The sequence below is a fragment of the Lampetra planeri genome, chromosome 14, assembly GCF_965212315.1.
Source record: "Lampetra planeri chromosome 14, kcLamPlan1.2.h2, whole genome shotgun sequence".
NCBI lineage: Eukaryota > Metazoa > Chordata > Hyperoartia > Petromyzontiformes > Petromyzontidae > Lampetra > Lampetra planeri.
The window spans coordinates 1,251,256-1,268,886 of NC_136120.1; the positions used below are offsets into that span (position 1 = coordinate 1,251,256).

General features: G+C 40.2%; 1 protein-coding gene across 1 annotated transcript in view; it reads right to left on the reverse strand.

The window, feature by feature from the left end:
- The window catches only part of LOC144722277 (uncharacterized), a 68,337-nt gene that overhangs the window by 19,223 nt on the left and 31,483 nt on the right, over positions 1 to 17,631 (reverse strand). The window contains exons 12-16 of the mRNA XM_078600377.1: positions 11,743 to 11,796; positions 9,542 to 9,595; positions 8,041 to 8,112; positions 4,150 to 4,185; positions 1,828 to 1,872 (exon numbers count right to left, since the gene is read on the reverse strand). Of these exons, the coding sequence (XP_078456503.1) occupies positions 1,828 to 1,872; positions 4,150 to 4,185; positions 8,041 to 8,112; positions 9,542 to 9,595; positions 11,743 to 11,796 (261 nt within the window). The remainder of the gene's footprint in view (positions 1 to 1,827; positions 1,873 to 4,149; positions 4,186 to 8,040; positions 8,113 to 9,541; positions 9,596 to 11,742; positions 11,797 to 17,631) is intronic.

Consider the following 17,631-nt stretch of genomic DNA (forward strand, 5'->3'; position numbering starts at 1 on the left):
GTCACGTGGTTGGGGTTCGGGCCTTCCCGAAGGATCGGGAAGGGGGGCGTGGCCTGGGGCAGAGCCGGCCACGCCGGAGTGGTTATAAGTGGGGTGTGGACGGAGAGTGGGGCTGTTCTGGGCTGTTTTGCTGGGTCATCTCTGGGATGAAGCTGTCCGATCTCCGCTAGTGGACCAGGCAGCGTGTTGGGCTGTCCTGGTCCAGTGATGTAGTACCCCCGTGGGTTAGCTAAGTTAGCAAAAGCTGGCTACCACCTCAAGTCGTGATGTTAAGTGTTACCTGTGGTGTTAGCTAATAAATAGTGTTGCCTCCAAAGTCCAGTGTGCGCCTGAATTTAACCCAATACACAAGTATTATGTTGTGTGCACGAGAATAGATCATTTAAAACGTATTCTAATTAAATGCGAGTATATGCTGATGTGTATATTCTCGCAGTGTGAACAGTTCTTTACAAATGTGACAGAAAAATGAGGTAATGAGAAGAGCGCCCAAGCACAGCTAAGACAGAATTGATTCTGAAATGGAGTAGCAAACCTGAATCGTGTGAATCGATCAAATGGATTGGCAATTAATCACTGCCATGCGTAATATTTACATATTAACTTTAGACAATTTAGCCCCTTCGATGACGTCACTAAATATACCATCTATTCTTCACAACAGTGAGCGTTACAACACTTTGACGGCCTAGCGCTCTAGAGGGAACAAAAATATATACGGGGATTACTGGATAATGTTTAGCACTGCAGCTGAGTGTCACCTTTACGTTGTCAATATACGATAACTCAGCAAATCCAGAATACTTGGTGGCCTCTGGCTGGCTGACTTCATGTTTGGGAAAATAGCCTACGACCAGTGCAAGTCCCTCAGCTTATTTAACAAATCATTAGTGCAGGCTTATGAACAGCAGGTGTCAAGGTTTGTGTACTGTCAATTCAATGTTTTTTTTTTATATCAACATGGCTGGATTACTGCATGCCACATTCTAAAGTTCCATTTACTTTGGAATACTTTACAAGGCAAAGGTGCAGCCCTGCAATTGCCTTGCAAGGTCTCCACAAGAGGGAGCTCGAGAGGGCCCCTCCATCGTATATTTGGCCTCCTATTCCAGGTAAGGTCCACTGAGCTATATCGCTCTTTTTCAGAACCAACCTGGCCACAAATGATAGCTCAACGAAGTGGCTTACCACATGGAAATGTATAGCAGCCAAATACTCTCAACGCGTGTTTCTCAACTGCTGGGTGGACCGAGGAGGAGGGATTTAAGAATGGTGCACTGAAATTTCAACTGCTGTGCCAGGAGATTAAACCCGTGACCAGGGGAGTGCAATTCGAAGAATGTGCTAACTATTACACCATGGCAGCTTCTATTCGAGTCGAATGCAGTCCCTTCACAAATGAGCTGATATAAAACAACATTTTGGTTCCCTTATTAAACAAATCTTTGCCTGTGGAAGGATTTAATTGAGGAATGTCCGTCTCATCCATCAACATAAAGTAATAACAATTGTGGTACATTAGATTTAAAAAATATATTGGGAATAAATCGGTAAAGGATTAGGTTGAAGAAAATAAATGAAAGGTATTTATATCATCATAGGCAAAATGGAGTATTATCTTTTACATCTTTTAGGGAATATATTAAGTAATTTTTTAGGAATAAAAATACAATTATACATTTAAAATAAATAATTAATAACCCCTGATTTGTTGCTTGACCGTTTGGGATGGCATGGGGATGGGGATGAGGGGGGATGAGGGGGGGTGCCTTCATCCAGCAGTGGATTGTTCACGTCTGAAGATGATAATAACATAAATCACCTCACCTTGTCTCCTGACAATCCGTATGACCCTTGGATGCCTCTGTCTCCCTGAGGCGAAAATGCAAAATATTCGTGGCAATGAAATGGCTCAGCAATGATTGATACACAGAATGTACATGACAAACACACGCTCCAAACTCGTATTGGTCTGAAAGCACTATTCTGCAGCGAATAACAGACTGGATAATGATGGGCACGGTTTTGTGATACACTGCATTTCTACAGAGGACAACTTTTGCATTGTAATGCTTTTAACACGAAATTAAATCCGTCCATAACGTGGTCAGGTTGTACTGTGTCATGTTCAGCATGTCTGACATTTCACTGTTGCAAATTTCTTCAAGAACTGTTTGACGTACCTACATCAAAATTATTAATGTTGCTATCATTACTGTATGTTGTACTTCTTTCGCACCATACGTAGCCAACCGTGCTAATCGGAGGAGTGGATTATTATATAATTTTGTAATATATAATTTCAACTCGTAACGTGCACAGTATTTGTTCACTCTCGTGGAGAGGGAGAGAATGACTTACATACGCGAGGAAGCTCAGGCAAGCAGGGAAGCAGCCACACAATAAGCCGGCACTAACAATTGCCCATGCTCTGAGGTCCTCTATATATTAAGATGTTATTGACAAAGTCATGAGCATTTACATGTGGAAGGAAACTGGAGCACCCGAAAAAACACACACGTGTGAAGAGGAAACACTATCCCATACAGACGGAACTGACCAGTTAAATCAATTGTTTTTTTAGGTTTTTCATTTAGAGGATATCTTGGTTAACTTACTTTTGGGTCACTATATATTCTATCATTTGATATGTATGATATTGGTTTCAGTGTATGGTTAGCATAAGTCCTAAAACTATTTAAACAAATGTCACCCTAATGGCTTCATGACAAAATCACCTTCGTGGCTACAGGTGACATACACAGACATTATTGATGTTGCTTAAGTAAAATGATGCATGCCTGCCTAAAGCCATACCAACAACAACCTTGTAAAAGACAGATGTTTGTATGTTCCCCTAATGGTATCCGGAGGAGCACTAGACTGATGCTGATAGCTACTGCAAACTTTCTAGCCCTGAGCAGTTGCAATTTCGAGTGCCTTTCATCCATAACAATTTTAGGGAAACTTATTTTGAGCAAATTACGTTTCATATAACTGGTCAATCATCACTACTTGTATATTCGCTGCATCCCATGCAAGTTTTTGGCTGTGTAATGAAAAATTAATTAAATATGAACGGAATTACTGTAATTCGATTTCTGAGGTTCTTAAACAAGGCTCTGCAGCTGCTGTGAATTTTGTAAAAGTAATATGTTGGTCACGATTCCTACAAAATGTAAATATGTTTTCAAATGATAAAATAAAACCGATAATACATGCTTTAACATTGCAATTCTTCTGTTTATGCATAGGATATATAATATTTTGAGATATAAAAAAATATCTGCCAAGTTTGTTTTATACCCTCTCAAATGCTGGGCTGGAACGTTATTGCCATAATGTTATGTATTATCATTGCCTATCATGTATTATCATTGCCTATCATGCATTATCATTGCCTATCGTGCATTATCATTGCCTATCGTGCATTATCATTGCCTATCATGTATTATCATTGCCTATCATGCATTATCATTGCCTATCATGTATTATCATTGCCTATCATGCATTATCATTGCCTATCGTGCATTATCATTGCCTATCGTGCATTATCATTGCTTATAATGTATTATCATTGCCTATCATGCATTATTATTGCCTAACATACAGCTGGAGATATAAACACATAGCTACCTCTTTGTATTATAAACGTTATGCTGTTTTTGCAATGACACATATCCCAACTCGCCGGGGACTGAACTATAGGCAGATATGTAAAAATATCGTATATGTGAAAATCTAAAGGCAATTATCCTTACACCATGTTAAAAATAGGCTAAAGGGGGGAAAAAAGTGCAAACTGTTTTGAATGTTTGACCATGCAACTTTTGATTTTGATCTATAGTTCCTGAAATATACGTAGAAGTAAGAATGTACTACTGCGTTTGAAAAGGTCAGATGTATGTGCAGATAATGACAATTTACACCGTGCACAAATACTGGGCTGGGTCTGGAAGGTTAATTAGTCAGAACAGATGCGTGACGGTTGGGATATATGACGACGTTGCACTGCAAATCCTTTTAGACTGTTGGCACAAGGCATCTTGGCAAACACCATTACGCAAGCAAGCAAACACACACACACACGTTTTCCTGAAAACGCACACGTGGTCGAATAGACGAATAGGCAACAACAATAAAACTTACTTGGTGGCCAGGCAATCCTGCCTCTCCTTTCTCACCCTGAAACAACAAAGTGTAGCCTATTCATCCGATAATACGGGCAGCACTTGGTAAAAAAATATAATCGTGAAGTCATTGTTGAGCTACAATTAAAACTGAAAACTCAAAAATTACGCGACTACGAGACAACCTGCGCAGAATCGTGCAGAAGACTGCGTTTATTTTGGCAGCTTCCCTCGTATGTAAATTACTATTCAACATGTAAAAACTGTGCAATGTTTTGACATTTTATAGAAAACAAATGCTTGGCATTTAAGTGAAAAGTCACTGCTTTTTGGTAGATAATTTTAAAGGCGAGTTGTAATAACTCATAATTGGATTACATTTTTTTTTAAATCGACATTGAATGAACGTCACTTGTGTTCTCTGTGGGGGAAAACATATTTCACCATCACATTCAAAACCAAATAAACTACACGGGGCATTGAAATTAATTCAAAATTGCCCCATGTGCTTTAATGTCATCATCCTTTTTGCAATATCGCACCTTTTGACAGAGGCGACGATGGGATTTTCAGGTTAGTTGTGTTACAATTCTAATATTCCATCCCACAGATATTGAGTTTAGAAAGAGCATGGAGTGAGGGTCGGGAGGTGCGGGAGGGACGTGGATGGGGAGGAAGAAGACACACACACACATGCGTATCTGTGGTCATGGCTTGTTTTGGAATTCTTCGAAATGTGACCAATTTCAACCGCAAGGGCAGGAAAAAGGTTCGTCAATGCATGGAAGCCTAACAACAACAAAATACATCACAGGGCGAGAGCCAATGTGTGGGTTGGGGTATGCTCCTGGTGTTCTTGTTTTGCATTCGCTCTGCATGTCAAAACCTCCCTGTAACGAGCGCCCAATGGGGAGGCTTCAATAAATGATGCTGATTGCCTCATATTTCCAGCCATTGACTGCACTCATTTTGGCAATGTACTTCATCACACATTTAAGTGCGTGGTTCTCTTCGTTTCTTACCAAGCCTACCCTCCTCGCTTGACTTCATTATTTTACAACAAGAAAACATTACAAAAATATATTGCACATCTCATCGTTGAACTGTTCGTGCCATGAAAAATTAAACACACGCTCGGATTTTTCACACACCGTATATATGAATGCTGAATCGGGTAGCCATATGTTTTTTTGTCAAACCGATGCACATATGTTCCTCAGACAATGAACATAATCTGGCCATTTGAATCTTACAAATTAATATTAGGATGTTATCTTTCCATTTTCATTGTACGACAGAACCTTCACATACATATTACATTAAAAGGCAATGATTATGTATAAGCTCAGCTAAAAAGCACACCTTTAGCCGACAAGAATACTGTTTATTTGATGAATAAATGTATTTCATTTGAACACAAATAAATCATTGCTACCACCAGCTTCTTTACTACACAACCTCCTTAAAAGGGGAATTTTTTGTGTGTCTGAAGCTACTGGTGACCTGGCTGAGACGACCGACTCGCTACATTTGAAAACGTGGTTTTAATCACAGGTGGACTGCCCAGAAGTTGAACCCAGGGCCTCATCAGTGCCGGTCCAGTGCTCAGACCCCTGAGCCACTCAGCCACTCCCAATATTCCGCATTCGCCATCAACGATGCCTCGGTTAAACTAAATAAGGATGGTAGACTTCATTTTCGTCACGTGAGAACCAGAGACGAATCTAGAAACTGCCCATGGGATGTGGGCCTGAGATTTAAAAAGAAATTGTTTTTCAATAGGGCCCTAAGTTAATGCAAAAAAAGGACACGAAATGTATATTTTCTTGGTAAATATCGATATACTACCAATTTTATGAGTCTCAGAGGGGAAAGGGGGCATGGGGGGAGTGGTCTTTACCCCTTTCCCCCACGCCTCATTTCTCCCACTCGTGGGAATTGACTGAGAAAACGAGTCCCATTTGCAATGGTGACCTGGATCAACAGGTGACACAAGTGAAGTGCATTGCTGCAGACCGAACGCACGTAGAGCAACAGAGAGAATCAAGAGGGAATGTTAATTTGTACACATCGTCGTTAAACAAGACCGTCAACGCAAACAGAACATATGCAAACAACACAGTTAAGGCCATCTCACAAATGTACCAGCGTTGGAAAACGTAATTCTTTCACAAGGAGAGTGCAAAATTAAACCAGAAGGGGCAGAAATGTGATTAGGAAGAACTGTACGAAACATTTCCAAGCAAATAATCAATGTGTTTTTAGACTTGATAAGAACACCCAATTGTTGCAGGTATATGCAACCTCCTAAATTAATGAGCACTCAGAAACTGGTATTAACCATAAGTACGTAAAATAAGATGTGTGTGGTGTGTCTTTTATTAAAAGGGTTAAAAACTGGAAAAGCAAGCCAGATAAACTTTAAAGCAGCTCTCAATTGGTTGCTGGGAAAACAAACTGAGACCAATGTAGGTCTGTCTGACAACATAGTGGTCAGGTCACCTGATTTACAGCAGAGGTCACTGGTAAACCCACCGATCCTCATACAGAATAAAGTGTAAGGCAGAAGTCAGGCTCAAATCCAATTTCATGCGTGTCTGTTGAACTTATTTCACACCTTATGGAGCCTACCGTGATAATCGGAGGTGCGGGGGAAGGACAATAAACTAAACACAAAAGCAGTCCTCAAGACACTAGTTTTCAATCTATATTTAAAAGTGCGTGGCTCCAGTAGCTTCTTAATATCGGATGGAATAGCATTCCGGACGGCAGCAGAAGCGCATCTGAAAGCGCACAATGCAGTGACCATCTTTGTTCGATGGCTAGCCAAAAGCCGCTACGAGAATGACCGGAGTCTGTGTGATGGTTTATGCTCCTTGACGAGATCAGCAAAGTATTGTGGTTCATGTGTGGCAAATACTTTGTGTGCAATGAATGCGATCTTATAATGTATTCGTTCGACAACCTGAAGCCAATGGAGGTCAGCGAGCCCCGGACGGACAAGGTCGGATCTTGCAGTACCCGTCATGACACGTGCCTAAGCATTTTGTACATGCTGCAGTTAGAACCGTGCTGAGTGAATGTGTAAATCACATCCCTCGTAGTCTAGCATAGGCATGACAGCAAAGACGATAAGCTAATTGCGAATGGGTATTGAAAGACTTTTTTTTATATAAAAAGTGAAACTAACGTGGGTATAATTTATTTCCAAGGCTTTGCATACGTTACTCAAATGTACGTGGAAACTGAGCCAGATTCCCAGACAAGTTGGATGTAAGTGTCGATGGTAGAGCAGCATGCACGTGTTTCGAGAGAAACCGTGGCAAGGGTATGAATCAAGATTACTTAAATATAAAAAAAAACATTTGGCATTACATAAATAATGTCCCGTTTAATATTATTGGAACCAAATTGCAAATTTGATTGGACTTCATCAACAAAAGTGGCAAGCACAGAAAGAATAATACTGTCAGCAAAGTAGATTTTTCAGTGGGTTAGTTTTAAGGCCACTACTAGACAGTCAACCACAAAAAGGAAGGAATGGAAGCACCACAGGGATGCCTTTACCCATTAGTGCAAAGTTACGCTGACAACAGCAAACAGCCGTTTTGAGCTGACGTTTCGTAAATGGAGAAAAAGAGTGGGCCAAAATCAGGATTGCGTGGAACTCCTTTGAAGATCGAGAAGAAATCTGATTCAGTGTTCCCAAATGGTCTGCATTTTTTTGCTACTCTCGAGATAATTATAAAACCAGTCGGGGGTTGGTAATAGTCCCAGGTGCTGAAATAACATACATTCACCTTAGTGTACCTGTGCATTTTCAGCAGTCAACGGGAAATGCCACTGCATGTACGGCAGCTTCAGGTGTTGAACACCTGTCGAAATGTCGTTTTTTTTGCTGGGTGCTTACCATTTCTCCGTCACCCCCAGGGAGGCCGCCATAACCTGGTGACCCCGTCAGCCCAGCTTCCCCCTTCCTTCCCTGGAGGTGCAGACACCCAAGCAGGCAGATAAACAGTTTTACAGCAAGCCACAAAATGTGGGATTGTGATTTATATAGAGCGTGTTGCCATTTTACATTGCAAAAGTAACAAGCGCAGTCAAATGAACTGCCTTTGGCTAATTTATACCCTCTGGTGGGGGAGAGTTTTTTTCCAAGTCGGCAGATTTTTATACTGTCCACGCAGCCTGAAGCATGTATTCTATATAACGCACCATCTTGAATTCCCACAAGGAAGATGCATTTGCAATACCTAAATGATCACATCGACATGGTGTAGTTAATATTTTTAAAGCCAACATTTTGAAAACCAATGGTCCAAATGTTAACTAACTTTGAGTGCCACGGTGGTGGGATGTTAACTACCTCGCCTAGTATACAAGAAGGCGTTGGTTCGATCCTGATCCTGACGCCTATATGTTCGGAGTTTGCATGTCTCTCTCCCCGTGGTCATGTGGATTCATCTCCGGGTCCTCCGGTTTTTCCATGCACATTTTAAAAACATGCGTTTAGAGTATTTGGCTGTTCTAAATGTATGCATGATAAGCCACTTCGTTGAGCTATCATTTGTGGCCAGGTCACTTTTGAAAAAGAGCTGTGTAGCTCAGCGGGCCTTATCTGGTAAAATAAATAAAAAGTTCAGTTTAAATAGTAACTTATATGGTAGTAAAGAGCAGCCTTTTGGGTTATAATTCTGTGTTTTTAATTGTAAAGGTTGTACTCTTATATAACTCTTCAACTTTAGTTCTTTATATATTGTTTGTTAAAGTCTATATATGAATTTGAGATATATATTATGGAAATTAAAAAAAATATCTGTTTTTAAGAGTAAAATGAAATGTATTGATATTGGTTATTACGAGGTTGTAATACAACGAGAGAGTGGTGGTGCAGTGGTTAGCGCACTGCACTACATACCCAGCAAGCATACTTTGATTCCTGACCACGGCTAACATCAGTGGCAAGTTATATCTGAACAGACGAGTGTGGTGAAGTATGGTCAATAAACTTCCCCAAATAACATAAAATGAGTGGACTGACAAAGGAAGTTAACTATTATCGTGTTACTCATGAAACACAATATCTAGTTACTTTTATATATTTATATTTGTTAACAGTTTCTGGCTTCTTCATAAAACATGTAAATGTGGAACCACTCATTCCCAATCTGTTGCATTTATAAACACGACACTATTTTAGCATCAATCACTCTTCATAATCACAGTGTAACTTAATTTGTTTTTTGGTAAACACCAACAAATTCCGTAGTTGTTTGCCCACGCAAGAATTATCTTTTGACGTACGTCGTTCAGGAATTGCAAGGGAAATGCTGTGCATTCACTTTATTGTGGCATGCAGTTTATGAAAGGGAAACATATCCGGCTTTTAGTCGGGCACATTAGGCACATACCGCAGGTCCTGGTAGTCCCCACGGCCCCTGGGTCCCTGTTGTACCTTTCGAACCCTGAACGGAAGAGAAGGAAGTCAGTTAATCAGGAACACGAGAGGAAAATTAAACAGGTTCACTTTGATAATCAGCCGAAAGTTTTCTATTGTGCCCAAGTGGTGTGTGTGTTGTGTGGTGTGCAGTTAATTTAATGACCGTTAGGTAGTTCGATGAATTCTAGAAAGCAGACTGGCTCAATTTTGGTAATCAAATTACAACTAAATTATTCATGGCGATCAATAGAAAGCAGAAACCAATTTGGTACTAAACACTGGCAGTTTAACACGAACACGTGCAGGTAATGGCACTAAATCACCACAATTGTACACAAACGGAAACTACAAATTCGTGCGATTTTCCTTTATTAGCTATGAGATTAGCTTATGAGGACAAAAACATAAAATTAATTGCTAAAATAAATTCTACGTTTTAATATAATATACAGCATAAACAAATGATGTCCAAAATCCATGGGCTTTTGGACAAAATTTACTATTGATACGAATTCGCATTTGATGCAAAAAAGAAAGTGAACGAAAATAAATACGTTCTTAACCACGAACCCAAACCCTGACGAAAGGTGACATCTGGAGAAAAAACAGAATGCTAATGCAGCAAGTACATTACCAAACGTCAATTTAAATGTATCATTTAATCAGAGCTCATGCCTGAACACAATCCATCCATCTTACAATCAAATGCACCGAACAAAAAAAAAATCAAGACTCTTTTGTGTTATTAAAATCCGTTGTTGGGAGAATGTAATGATATTTTGAAGTACATATTCTATAGTAAAAAAAGGTTATCACATTACATGTAAGTGATATTGCCACCTCAATAAATAACAGTGGAAACGTCCAAATGCGTGTACATCTCAGTGTGGAGAAACGCCGCAGTGGTCTGTCCATTGCTCTGTGATGCCAGTGACCACCCGAGTCAAATTCCCGGCCAGGGTTAACACCAGTGGCGCGTGATACCTGAACCCGACATGGGCCCCCTTCACCAATCTGCACCATCCAGCGTGATGGACAGGCAAATGGCTTTAAAGTATTATTATTATATCACACACACCATATATACATAACAAACTATTAGAATAGCAGGCTTAGACATTTGTATAAAAACACACACGGCAACCCGTACATTAAACATGTAGCCACGAATACACGTGTTCATTTCAAGACACGATAAAGCACATGGACGCAAATACTAAAAAATGTATAACAGCGAGCAGTTCATAAGGTGATACCACTTTTTAAGCTCGCTTAAACAAAGAAAATTCAAGTCCCATGCAGTGTTTTCGAATGTGATTCAATTGTTCATTGCAGAACACTGAGCAGTCCTTCATGTCAGTCAAGAGCAATAAAGCAAAGTATGTGTGTTTCCCCCTTCAGCGTTACAATGAATTTAAGCAACTACGTTGCAATAGACGTGCAAAAGGCTCTTTTGATGTTGAACTTTGTGACCCATGTCATTAATTTAACATGACAAAACTGCTCAGCAACAAGCATGGTGACACGTAAGCTTTTAATTCCCAAGAAGCCAAGTCTCGTTGCAGACCTCACGTCTCAGTCTTTCTTCTCAAAATCAACGTCACCGCGATGTGGCAACATTAGATTTTTTTCCACAATCATTAACATTTTTCACAGTTACACACTTGCGATTATTTTTTTTATTTTTTTCTTAGAACCTGAACCAGCTGCGCTAATTTTTGTGAAATTAATCTTTAAACGGTGGAAAGGGGAAAAAATCGCACTCACGTATGAACTGTCTTGTTCAATATATTGCAGGATACAGTATTAATTTACATTCTGCGTTTAAACTATTAACAAAGGGACTTTGTCAACTCTTATTGCTTCCTTTACTGAGGTCGACTCTGAAAGTGTTTTCCTTTAAGTTTAAGTGAGAAAAAAGGCTAAGTTCAGGGTGAAAAAGTTTCAGCTTGCAAAAAACAACTGTTTCCTTGGTTTACCTTGTCACTGCTGCCACATGCTGTGATGCAGAGGGCAGGTGAACCACCGAGGGGGGGGCAGTTGAAACCAGCGGGAATGTGGTCGATAAGAAGTGCCGCACTTTTTTTTCTGAATGTTCTGCCGTACCCAGAGTCAATAATTTAAACCTAGCAGTTTCTAAGCTCCCATGGACCGCCATTGATGTTGCCTTACCTTCGTTCCCTCGGGGCCAGGGGGACCTGCCAAGCCCGCTGCTCCGTCAAACCCCTGGGGAAAGAAACGGACAGGCTTGGTTAACAAGCAACACACCTGGACAACGTCCAGGCAGGATACATTTTAAAAGAGCCTAGAGGCCAACATTTCTTGACGTACAGAAGGCTGGTTAACTATAAAGCTTGACCACCTGATGTGTTTCATGATTCTACGAGCATGGGATTTGTCATTGTCAGACCAGGATTTGTCCAATAACTTGGCTGAATGTTTGTTAATGTATTCACAAATGTGCTATCATACTAGGCAAGTTAATGAATGTTGAGTACGTTGGCAGCCATGAAGTAATTAACTGCAACAAAATAAACGTGTTACATTTCAGAATGTATGTATATATGTTGAACTTCTTTCGCACCGTACATATCAAACCGTGCTAATCAGAGGTGTAGGGGAAGGACAGCAAACTAAACACAAAACGCGGTGATAAACAAATGAGTTTTCAATCTAGATTTAAAAGTGCGCTTCTCCAGTGGCTTTCTGATATCGGAAGGAAGAGCGTTCCAGGCGGCCGCAGAAGCGCATCTGAAAGTTTGCGATGCAGTCGACAATACATAGAGGAAGCTGCCATGGTATAATGTTTAGCACACTGGTCTTGCAATCCAGAGGTCTCTGGTTTGATCTCCCAGCGTTACAGTTCAAACAATGGGAAAATTATTTAAATCCCTCCCTACTCTGTTCACGCTGCAGTGTTAACGCGTCCACCACAGCGAGGCGATTGGCACGTCACTTGCGATGGGGTAAAGTGTGGCTACTTCCATTCTTTAGAAGATGTCTGCGCAGAATGGAAGAGTAGGCTCTCCAAGAGCTCCATCTCATGGAGGCTCTTCTGTCAAGTGGTATTAGCAATATATTGCAGGGTTGTATCTTTACGCCATTTGAAATGTATAGAAATTGCTTCCAAATGTAGCTAGTTATCTGGCACTTGATTCCATGAGCTTGCCTTTTTATATTTCTGGCTTATCAAACAGTTTACAAGCTCCCCCTCCATGAGGCAAGTGAAATACAGCAACAGGGTGAATATGGCTGTAGCATGTGTTGATAAGATGGTCATAATTATGTATTAGTTCAATAGTCTTTGGTTTTTTCGGTAAAGTAACGTAGATAGAAAATACAAAATAAAATTGAAAATAAAATTAAAAATAAAAGCAAAAAACCCATGACGTTTCGATCGCAACACAGGCGGTCTTCATCAGGCGATTGAAACGTCGTGGGTTTTTTGCTTTTATTTATAATTTTATTTATAATTTTAATTTTAGTTAAATTTATTTTGTATTTTCTATCTACGTAACTTTACCAAAAGAACCAAAAAACATGAATTCCTGCAGTCACGGAAGTTTTAAGTCAAAATGTATCATTTCCATGGAATTAATCCTTCCTTAAAGAAAAATATGGTTATCATAAAGGTACATCATTACGTGTCTATGCTTGCTCGTTACAAAATACGAACGTAATAAAATTGTCATTTCCGTTCATTAGAGGAAAGTGCAATCCAATATTGTCCCCTTGTCAATTAGTGATCATTCATGTTATTTCATCATAGATGGCCATTACGATTGTTTTTTTTTCAAAGTCGAGCAGGGCGAGGGAATGTGCCCAGAGTGAGGTGTTGAGACCTGGAGTGTGGCGATTGAACACAGTACGCGTGAGACACAACAGTCCGTCTGGTAGACCGAGTTCTCAACATGGGTAAATATATTATTAATGGGTGAAGTCCACGGGACCAGTAGCCATGGTGTTAGCGATACAAGAGTGACAAGGAGACGACTGGTTGCCCGTGAATCGAGTGAACCAGCGAGTGCTGGATCATAAATCAGTCAATCCGACTGCTTCATGTGGAGTTCTGTACAGTGACGTACGATCTGTATGCTCTGCCCCATGTAGACAACAACAGGATTCCAACTTCGGCCACAGTCGTGCTTTGTATGGTGGTAATAATAATTGTTTCGAGTTAAAGTATAAACATATTCTGCTGTACTCCCCGAGCCGTGATCTAAGAAAATCAAGGGGAGCTCGACGAGAAATAAAAGTAGTAGTAGGAAATAGCGGGAGATATACAAGACAAGGGAAAAAATAATGTCCGCATCGATTTGCATAATGGATAAAAGAGTCACAATTGGTGTTAAGTAATCTATGGACCAGTGAGCCCTATGGTAATATATTAACATAATTCGATATGTAGCCATTTTTTTTACCATTATAGGTTCCGTCGTCCTTGCCTTGACGGGTGTCTTGTTCAGATACCAGTGTTTGTCTCTTTGAGCCTCAAGCATTTCCACTGAATCTTATCATGCATTTATTTCTTAGGCCCATGTAATTGGGTATTACTCAGGGTCACTGGCATTACCATGTGTTATTGTTTTAATAGTTTGTGAATATTAAGTGACTTATATGGGGAAGAGAATGCACACGCATTCACATGCAATCTTTTTGAAATTAAATGACCTGCGGTCCTTTTTATTTCCGTTTTTTTATATTTAGAAAAATAAGGCTTCGACATAATTAGTTTAATTTGTTAATGTCATGCTCTGCAACAAAGGGTAAAAGTGACACATGTTTTTTTGTAAATAAAAGCATGCAGATGAAATGGTTCCAAGAGCATTCATAATAATTTCTGATACTGAATGAAGACAACAATGATAATCTATCAAACACACATTGCACTTTTCATCTTCTTGGTTCTTTCGGTAAAGTCACGTAGAAGGGAAGTAATAAAATAATAAAAATAAAACATAATAAAATAATTCCCACGACGTTTCGGCCACAACGCAAGCAGCCGTCCTCAGGTGAAGAATGAAACACCACCAAGCTTGGAGCGTATATTTAAGCTGGGTTTGAGGGGGGGAGGTGGGAAGAAGAGCGCCTTGACAAAATAATTTGCATATCAAGAGGAATTTAGCATATGGAAAATGCGTAGGAGGTGGGCGGGGGGGTTTCAAATTAATATTATGCCCGTGCATTATGCAGGATTAGCAGCATCAAAGGGAGGGGGAAGGGGGGTAGCATTAACAAAGGAAAGGAATGTTAATAGTATGTAGCTGCAGTTACTAAACAACCACGTAAAAAACTAAAGTATAAACTCCATAAACAACTAAAGTATAAACTACATAGCATCATCAGTATACTTACTATACTCCACAATAAGCTGAGTTACTAACCGTAAGTAATACATTACAATTCTACGTCGTAAAAATTATATAATATGCTTCCATCTAAACTTTATTCTCTTACATCACACGAGTCTACACCGTACTATATACTGCCATAGACAAACCCAACATTAAATTATATACTGTATTGCTATAAACCACCCTATACCTTATACATTTTAATATAACACTATGTATTATTCTACCCACCCCAATGTGTATCACACTGCTATATGTTTACTATACAATTACGATACTATATATTACTTTGTACATTGTATTAAGCATATAAATGTTATACTATTTGTTATTATACACTGTACCATTGACCGTCGTGTCAATGGGTGAGTCGTGGGGGGAAACTTGCAGCGGAGCAAAGAATCCATTCCCTGCGGAGAATACAGTTTCAGTGAGTGGAACGCGGTCTGAAAGTCACCGTAAACGTGAACACAATCAGTTAAGATCCGAAATGGTTTATTACGTCCTTCCAATGATTGCTAAGCCAGAATCCATCTTCTCGGTTGAAATTGTCTCTGTGTTTGTATATGTGGATCGCCTCATGAACGAATCTCTCATGATAGCCAGATGGCTTGCAGAGAACCTCTGTCTTGGAGAAGTCAATGTCATGTGAGCCCACTGAGTTGTAAGAGTGATCTGCCACGGCTGAGGTGTTTATCCTACCGTGTTTCAGGTCTGCTTTATGTTCACGGATGCGGTCCAAGATATGTCGTTTGGTTTCTCTAATGTAACTGCTACCACAGAGGCAACTTAGTTTGTAGACGCCAGGGTACTGTATGTCTGGAACCACATCTTTTACAGACGGGACCAGATCACGGATTTTATGTACTGTGTTGAATCGGACCTGGATCTTGTGTTTAATCAGGATTTTGGAGATCTTTTTTGTGACCCCAGCAATGTAGGGTAAGGTGATGGTCTTGAAAGGCTCCTCAACAGGATCCTTCTTGATGGTTGGAGTGATGGCTTTGCGGATTGTGTAGTCGGAGTAATCATTAGCCTTAAGAGCTTGGAGTACGTGTTTGAGTTCACTGGCAATGTGTTCCTGGTCGGAGATGCATTGGGCTCTATGGTATAGAGTCTTGATGAGGGAATTCTTCTGGGATGGATGGTGGTGGGAATCCGGTTTTAGGTAAGCATCCGTATGGGTGGCTTTCCTGTAGACAGAGTGGCTCATTGAACCATCAGGTCTCCTTTAAATTAGGACATCCAAAAAGGGTAGCTTGCAATCTTTTTCGACTTCCATACACCCAGCCATCAGATTCACCATGGAAGTCGAAAAAGATGCCAAGCTACCCTTTTTGGATGTCCTAATTAAAAGGAGACCTGATGGTTCAATGAGCCACTTTGTCTACAGGAAAGCCACCCATACGGATGCTTACCTAAAACCGGATTCCCACCACCATCCATCCCAGAAGAATTCCCTCATCAAGACTCTATACCATAGAGCCCAATGCATCTCCGACCAGGAACACATTGCCAGTGAACTCAAACACGTACGCCAAGCTCTTAAGGCTAATGGTTACTCCGACTACACAATCCGCAAAGCCATCACTCCAACCATCAAGAAGGATCCTGTTGAGGAGCCTTTCAAGACCATCACCTTACCCTACATTGCTGGGGTCACAAAAAAGATCTCCAAAATCCTGATTAAACACAAGATCCAGGTCCGATTCAACACAGTACATAAAATCCGTGATCTGGTCCCGTCTGTAAAAGATGTGGTTCCAGACATACAGTACCCTGGCGTCTACAAACTAAGTTGCCTCTGTGGTAGCAGTTACATTGGAGAAACCAAACGACATGTCTCGGACCGCATCCGTGAACATAAAGCAGACCTGAAACACGGTAGGACAAACACCTCAGCCGTGGCAGATCACTCTTACAACTAAGTGGGCTCACATGACATTGACTTCTCCAAGACAGAGGTTCTCTGCAAGCCATCTGGCTATCATGAGAGATTCGTTCATGAGGCGATCCACATATACAAACACAGAGACAATTTCAACCGAGAAGATGGATTCTGGCTTAGCAATCATTGGAAGGACGTAATAAACCATTTCGGATCTTAACTGATTGTGTTCACGTTTACGGTGACTTTCAAACCGCGTTCCACTCACTGGCACTGTATTCTCCGCAGGGAATGGATTATTTGCTCCGCTGCAAGTTTCTCCCCACAACTCACCCATTGACACGGCGGTCAATGGTACAGTGTATAATAACAAATAGTATAACATTCATATGCTTAATACAATGTACAAAGTAATATATAGTATCGTAATTGTATAGTAAACATATAGCAGTGTGATACACATTAGGGTGGGTAGAATAATACATAGTGTTATATTAGCAATACAGTATATAATTTAATGTTGGGTTTGTCTATGGCAGTATATAGTACGGTGTAGACTCGTGTGATGTAAGAGAATAAAGTTTAGATGGAAGCATATTATATAATTTTTACGACGTAGAATTGTAATGTATTACTTACTGTTAGTAACTCAGCTTATTGTAGAGTATAGTAAGTATACTGATGATGCTATGTAGTTTATACTTTAGTTGTTTATGTAGTTTATACTTTAGTTTTTTACGTGGTTGTTTAGTAACTGCAGCTACATACTATTAACATTCCTTTCCTTTGTCAATGCTACCCCCTTTCCCCCTCCCTTTG